Here is a 7,578-nt window from a genome sequence, read left to right as displayed (position 1 = left end):
CATTAATTATTATTATCTCCTAGAACGGGAAGGGACCTTGGGTCATCGAGTCCAGCCCCCTGCCTTCGTTAGCAGGACCAAGTACTGATTTTGCCCCAGATCCCTAAGTGGCCCCCTCAAGGATTGAACTCACAACCCTGAGTTTAGCAGGCTAATGCTCAAACCACTGAGCTATCCCTCCCCCAATGATCAAAGGGGTGGAACACAAGCCATATGAGCAAAGGCTGAAGGAACTGGGTATGTTTAGTTTGGAAAAGAGGAGATTAAGAGGTCTTCAAATACTTGAAAGGCTGATAGCCTGCCATTAAAAAGATGGAGAAAAGTGGCCATTTGAGCGCTGCAGACAGACTGCACCTGGATGTGTACCTCAAGCTAGTGCAGGGTAGCGCTTTGTCTCCCGCCAGTGGGTGGAGCAGGTCTGGATGTTTAATATGGGCTTTTAGATGGAGAGGTTCCAGGATTCAGTCTCTGCAAAGAGACTCAGGCAGGGCAGGTGTGTGGGATCCACGCAGGCCGAGATCCGTCCCTTCTGAGTGCTCAGATCCACTCGTGACTATAAGTGCAACCAGCACAGATACAGAATCCAGCCAAGTGTTAATGAGTCCCTCAGCCTCCTCACTCACCATCAGGAATAAGGAAGAGGAAAACCTGGAGGGGATCCCATGGCCACTTGGAACAGGGCCTAGGCGGAGTCTTGCGGTGCTTGGAGTGAGGCTGGGAAAAGAGCGTCTGCTTGCCGAGCTGAGTAGTTGGTGTTGCTTGTTTCCCAGGTGTGCTGAGCAGGAGGGCTGGACTCGTAAGAGGATCATTTCAGAGGGTTTAAACGGTGGGATCTACTGACTAGAGAACAGGATTAGCAGACCTGGGTTCTGTTCCCAGCTCCATTGCTGGCCTGCTGGCTGACCTTGAGCAAGTCACAGCCCTGCTCCGTGCCTCAGTTTCCCTCAAGATGGGGATGATACTACCCACCTCCCAGAAGGTTCCGTTAATGTCTGTTTGTAAAGCGCTGTGAGGTCCCTGTCTCCGCACAAGGGCCAAGGGTCTTAACTGCTCTGTTCCCTAGAGAGAGAGACGCCGCAGTGAACTGACCTGGGCTTATCTGTTTTGTTCCCCTCCTGGCTGCAGCCCAAATCGAAGTGATCCCGTGTAAGATCTGCGGAGACAAGTCTTCGGGGATTCACTATGGTGTCATCACCTGTGAAGGCTGTAAGGTAAGTGATGGGCTATGTCCAGCCCTGGCACTCGGCAGGTGTAAGGAGTTGGGCATTCTCAGTCCGGTGATTCAGGGGATGGTGGCCTTGGTTTACACACCTCTTTGGCGTGAGCCGTCTGCTCACCCAGCGCTGGGGCAGGGGTTTCCAAAGGAGCCTACGCCAGCCAGACGCCAGATCCCATTGAAGGTCCCAGCCTAGGAGCATTGCCGGGCAGGAGCCGGATACACTGGTTGAGCTGCTTGGGGACAAATCGCAGGGCACCTCCCTGGCTCTGGTCACCATCCTCCTAGCACCACCGCTGGCCTCCACCTCCCCCACCCCTTCGTCCCTTCCCTGGGTCTGGCATTGCTCCCTCCCCACTCTGGAACAGCCCCCGGTTCCCATTGCATGGGCCAAGGCTGGACAAAGCACAAGAGACCATCTTCCCCAGGAACAATCTTAGGCTGGGATGGGCCAGGTGCCCCCACTGGGCCTTTTCCATCCCCACCCTCGGAAGACCAGACCATGTGGGGGATCCCCACCCTACCCCTTTTTGAACCGTCCTCCTTCCCGCGCAGGGTTTCTTCCGGAGAAGCCAGCAGAATAACGCCAGCTACTCCTGCTCGCGCCAGAGGAACTGCCTGATCGACCGGACCAACCGGAACCGGTGCCAGCACTGCCGCCTGCAGAAATGTCTGGCGCTGGGCATGTCACGTGATGGTGAGTCTGCTCCCAAGGCCTGGGGGTTGGCTGGGCCCCTGGGGGATCGGGGAGATGCAGGCCGGGCCGCTCAGTGGGGAATAGTAATAGGCTGTGAGCCAGGACTCTTGAATTCCTGGCCGTGCCAGGGATCTTGGGTAAGTCTCGTCAGTTTCAGCTGTAAGCTCCTTGGAGCAGGGACTGTCCCCCTATCTGTGTGCTCAGCACCTACCACAGTGGGGGCCCTGATCCCAGCTGGGGCCTCTGCTCGCTGCTGCTAATCAAAGGAGGGGAAAATCCCATCATCGGAATTTACCAAAATAATCACCCCAGCCCTGGAGCCTCAGGGCATTGCCCTGCCCCCCTCCTACTCCTTTGGCCCCTGCCTGGGGAGTGGAGTTGTTGTTAACCCTTGGTTTGCCACTGCGCCCCATCCACGCGCCCAAGCCCACCGGCCCTGCTTCCTTCTCCCCAGCGGTGAAGTTCGGCCGCATGTCCAAGAAGCAGCGGGACAGCCTGTATGCGGAGGTGCAGAAGCACCAGCAGAACCAGGAGCAGAACGGGGTCTCCAAGGACGACTCCGAGGCCCTGGCACGGGTCTACCCCACCAGCGTGAGCAGCGGGGTCTCGGACCTGGACGACATCTCCCCGCTGTCGGACGGGCTCCTCTTCGACTTCCCCCTCACCCCCGACGGAGGCAGCACCTACTACAACCTCGACCTCCTGACCTCGGCCCAGCCCTCGCCCGACCAGTCCAGCATGGACGTCAGCGATGCCAAACTCATCAAGCAGGAGTCCATCTACGAGCTGATGCTGGAGCCCGGCCTCTTTGCCCACGGCACCCTGGAGGGCAGCCAGCTCGCCTCGGACATTTCGATGCTCGAGATCGGTCAGTACCTGCCCCCCAACCCAGACATAAGAGAAGGCATGAGCTGAATTTTGCAGGGCTCAGAGCAACCACCCATCGGTAGGGCTGACCCCCAGACCTTCAGCATTGAAAGCGCAGGCCTCTATGCTTGAGCTAAAGGAGCATTTCTGCTAGTGGGGAGCAGTAGTAGGCTATCATCTCATGTGGGCCCGTCCCTAAACAGGGGGGCTACATGCTGATAGCAGAAGATAAAGTGGGGACTCCCAGTCTCTGGTCCTGCTCTCTCCTGGAGCCTCCTGCAGTCCCCTCCCCGTGAGTCTGGCACCCACCTGTGATTAATGTGCACAAGCCTTGGCAAGTAGTGTCAGGCTAAATACTGTTAGGCCTCAAACTTCCGGAAGTTGTAGGAAACGAGTACAGTTGAATCCTGCAAGCATAAGCATAATCTATCTGGGAAGCTTCATAGACTGAAAAGGAAACTTTGTAAATATAGATACAGACTTGTGGTTACTATGCTCTGCAACCAGACACCTCTTTAAGCTGACTGGGGCATTTTTGAGTCTAGCAAATTGACCACAATCCATTGGGGTTTCCCCGCGCAGGTTCGAATCCTGCCGACTACGCCATGTGGAGATTAATGGACGGAGGAGGCACACATCAGAGCCTTAGGGGGGCTCACATCAGGGCCCTAGTGGGGCTCTGGGTGATCGCTACTTCCCACCACCCAACACAGATGTAATGAGGTTGAGTAGTGTCCGCAAAAGAGAAACTAAACAACTAATTATTCCTCAAGAAAGGTTTTTAATGACTTATGACTATAAAGGCAACACAGACAGAATGTGTCTAATGACTTTACGTGTACTGTAACCATCCCCAACCAAAACAAATTCATATGCAATACTGATATATTAATCAACGATAGTTTACTAATTTTAACCTACCTATTAACTTATTTAACAACTTATAAACTTTTACTGACTTTTATGATAAACTTGATGGTAACTTATACTGAAGACAGGCACAGCGACTTGTAAAGCTTTTATGATTTATAAACTGCTAACTTCACCAATGCTGTACCCGGTTTCAGCAAGGCACAAAACATATACAGTTACTATATATTGATTAACTATTGACTACTACTATTTTTAAACAACTTAGACTTAACCTATAGTATTAATACAGACTTAAGATTAACCAGCTCGAGCATAACCAGACCTTTTTAAAATCTTACCCTGCCTTCGTCCAAAGATGATACATTACCTTCAGTTGACCATTTCCTGCACTGGCCAGGTACAGATAGTCAGTGAAGCACAAGTCCCTTTGGTTCAGGGGGTGTATGTGAGCCTGACAAAGAGCGATCTCCTTTAGACACACACACACACACACACACGCCTCTGCATCTTATTTATACGGTATTTGCTGGCCGTGCTTCAAAACAAGTCAACCAATCAAGGTGGCCAAATATTCCAGGGTGGCATTTGCCGACACTACTCAACCTCATTACATCTGTGTTGGGTGGTGGGAAGTAGCGATCACCCAGAGCCCCACTAGGGCCCTGACGTGAGCCCCCCTAAGGCTCTGATGTGTGCCTCCTCCTTCCATTAATTTCCACACCACCCACCTAAAGCGCCCCACTCTGGGAGTGTGTCCATGCAGGGCTAATGTAGTCCCAGCTACAAGGATGGAGGCTGGAGAAAGCCCTTTGGGGGGTAGGGCAGCTGTGGCGGGAACTGTCCTCTCCCACTCCCACCAGAACTGAGCAGCAGCAGGAGGAAAATAGTCCCCCCCAAACTCAGCTCCTAACATCCTTGAGACCCAGAACATGCCCCACACCCTGCTAAGCTGCAGTCCAGTCCCCACTGATCAGCCAACTGCCTGAATTCCAGCTCACTCACAACACATAAATCCTATAACAAACCCGAGGCAGCTAAGAACTTTGAAGCAGGGACAGACCCCAGATCCTTCTGCTCTGAAAGCACAAGGCCCTTTGCACCTGAGCTAAGGAGAATCCCCACTGGCACTATAGGGCCTAAGACACACAGCTGGATCAGTTCTGACTCCACCCAGGAGAAGGCAGTGGCACATATAGACACGCGACAGCTCATCACAACACATCTGTAGTTGAGAGGCTATGCTGGCAACGCGCCAGGAGCTCTAGGGCTGCCTATGCGCTGCATTAGTCCCTGGGGCTGCCCTGTCTTCAAGGAAGCCTGTCTGCCTCCGTAGGACCCAGGGCCCTGTCTCCCAGGCCCTGAGTCTCAGCTGTGCTTTGTGCTTCCTTCGGCAGACCGGATCGCTCAGAACGTGGTCAAGTCCCATCTGGAAACCTGCCAGTACACGACGGAGGAGCTCAAGAGGCTAGCATGGATGCTGTACACCCAGGAGGAGATCAGGAGCTTGCAGAACAAGGTAACTTCCCCTTGCTTCCTACCAGCCCCCGGGGCCTGTGCCTCACTGCCCCACACAACAGGCTGCGCTAGATACCCAATCGCCGGCACTAACCTCTCCCGGGTCAGGGCGCACGTACGGGAGATCGTCATGGGACACCCCTCTGTCTCAGGGAGTGGGATGGCAGCTTTCCAGCTGGAGAGGCTGTGCAGCCCGTGGGGATGGGGTTGGGGAAGGGATATCGGCTGTGATGGGGATGCTAAGTCACTGCCTCATGGGGCTGAACACGCCCTGCAGTTAGGGCAGAACTCCATGGCGTGGATCTGCGAGTGGGGGAGCACAGCTTTGTGGTTGGGGGTACACATGCCCTAGGGTTGGTGCAGCAGAATCCCCAGGCCACGTACCCTGGTGTTCTAGACCATCACCTAGTGGGGCAGGGGAGTGGAGACAGGGGTAAACCAGGCTGGGTCACAGCAAGGCAGGGCTCTTTCCGGAAGCCATCTCCTTGAACTCCAAAATCCAAGCTAACATTTTGGGGGGGGGGGGGGGGGGGGTGAAGGGGGGGGGGGGAACCAGACGCCTTTAGCCTTAATATTGTGAAATAGACGTAATATCCCAGAACCAAGTGTAACTGCTGCAGCCATGTCTGCCTGAGTCTGCAGGCAGCGTGAAAGACTGGGGAGGAACCTGAAAGACTGCCTTTAAGGGCTCTGTGAAGCCCCTGTCTATTTCAAGGGGTCGTTCACTCTGAAGTTTAATGATGGCCAATTTAAATGGCTGATCAAAGCAAAAAAGAGAACCATCATATTATGAAGATCCACTGCGAGTGGAATCTCATTTTGGTGACAAGTGGGTGGAGCTTAGTTAGTGAGTGGCGCCTGGGAGGGAACCACTACTTATATTCCCCACCCCCACTTCGATTCGGTCCTTGGATGGAGCAAATGGCCCAGGGATGCCTTGGATTTCAGCGGGAGTTGAACACCCTGGGAAGGGAGATGCATGAAGATTTGCGGGTGGGGGTGTGCATTCTGGGGCGTGGGGCGCAGAACCCCATACAGCGCACCCCCCAGGATGGGACAGTACACAAAGGAGCCCCTGTGCTTGGTCCCCTGTGGCGTGGGGGGGGAGGGAGGGTGATGTGCGGAAGGGAGCTGGCTGCCCATGATGCGCCCCCTGTTGTGCTCACAGAGCTGCGAGACCATGTGGCAGCAGTGCTCCCTGCAGATCTCCAACGCCATTCAGTACGTGGTGGAGTTCGCCAAGCGCATCGACGGCTTCATGGAGCTCTGCCAGAACGACCAGATCATCCTCCTCAAAGCAGGTGAGAGAGCGGGGAGACGGACCCCACCGCGCAGACAGGTTCCTCCCCACGCCCTTCTGGGGTGGCAAAATCCCCCCCAGCCTTCTAGGCACTGATAGACAGTCTGGCCCCTGGCCTGGTCCCCAGGCAGCACAATGGGGCTGGCCTAGTGCCCCAGGGGCTGGGGAGCCAGGCACAACCTAGGGCCACCCTAACTGGCCCTTACATGCCCCCATTGGAACCTCAGTAATGGGTGGGGGCGGGGCTAGGGAGAGAGGGGGCGGAGCCAATGTGAAAGGCTTCAGCGCCGTTTAGCACAGAGCACTATGGAGATTCTGGGCTGCTCTGGTCTATGGAGAAGCCCTACATTAGAGCCCCTTGGGGCTGCTCTGATTTACGTCGGGGCCATTCCCAGAGCAGCCCAGATTGAAGAATGGCTGAAAGCCGCCTTCTCCGCACCGCGCTGCGCCTCGTAAAAGATTAGGGTTGGAAGAGACCTCAGGCGGTCATCTAGTCCAACCTCCTGGAGGCTCAGCCTGGGATTTCAACAGGGGGACGTCCACAGGGCCACTTCCTCGTTCCTTCCCTTCTCTGCTCTGCCTTTCTCTTCCTCCATTCTCTCCTTGCTGTTCTCTCCTCTTTCCCCCACCAACACTTCTCCCTCTTACTCACCCCCACCCTCCTCCTTCCCCTGCCATCTGCATCCCTCCTTCTTCCTCGCTCTGATTTCCAGACTGAGGTGGGTCTGGCTCACCTTCTTAGCACATGCTGAGCCCCGCCGCCCCCCCCCCCCGAATCTCCCACCTCGTGACACACGCAGGTCCCACTTCCCACTGTGGGCAGGTGGAGTGGGTGGTGGGGAGGAGGATCCCAAGAACTGGCAGGAGCTGGAGCCCAGAGCCAATGGGGGAGCATGTCAGACACCACTGGTGATGGTGGGAGGCCCAGGGGGCATCTCACGGCATGGGGGCCTCTGGCTCAAGAGCCTCCTCACTGGCTCTCCTGCTTGGGAGGAGATGAGGGGCAGGGGCATCTCCCAGCACCCACCCCTTCCTGGAGAGATGGAGGCACCCCCGAGGTGTGACACACACACACACACACACACACACACACACACACACACACACACA

General features: G+C 55.5%; 1 protein-coding gene across 1 annotated transcript in view; it reads left to right on the top strand.

Annotated features, from left to right (window-relative positions):
- Positions 1-312: 312 nt before the first annotated feature.
- Positions 313-7,578, top strand: part of LOC112112332 (nuclear receptor ROR-beta-like) — a 14,188-nt gene continuing 6,922 nt past the window's right edge. The window contains exons 1-6 of the mRNA XM_026655081.1: positions 313-382; positions 1,126-1,211; positions 1,772-1,913; positions 2,368-2,781; positions 5,048-5,169; positions 6,337-6,469. Of these exons, the coding sequence (XP_026510866.1) occupies positions 313-382; positions 1,126-1,211; positions 1,772-1,913; positions 2,368-2,781; positions 5,048-5,169; positions 6,337-6,469 (967 nt within the window). The remainder of the gene's footprint in view (positions 383-1,125; positions 1,212-1,771; positions 1,914-2,367; positions 2,782-5,047; positions 5,170-6,336; positions 6,470-7,578) is intronic.

Source organism: Terrapene carolina, unplaced genomic scaffold (genome assembly GCF_002925995.2).
Source record: "Terrapene carolina triunguis isolate 2854851 unplaced genomic scaffold, T_m_triunguis-2.0 Scaffold194, whole genome shotgun sequence".
NCBI classification, from domain to species: domain Eukaryota; kingdom Metazoa; phylum Chordata; order Testudines; family Emydidae; genus Terrapene; species Terrapene triunguis.
This window is presented reverse-complemented; position numbering and strand designations above follow the sequence as displayed.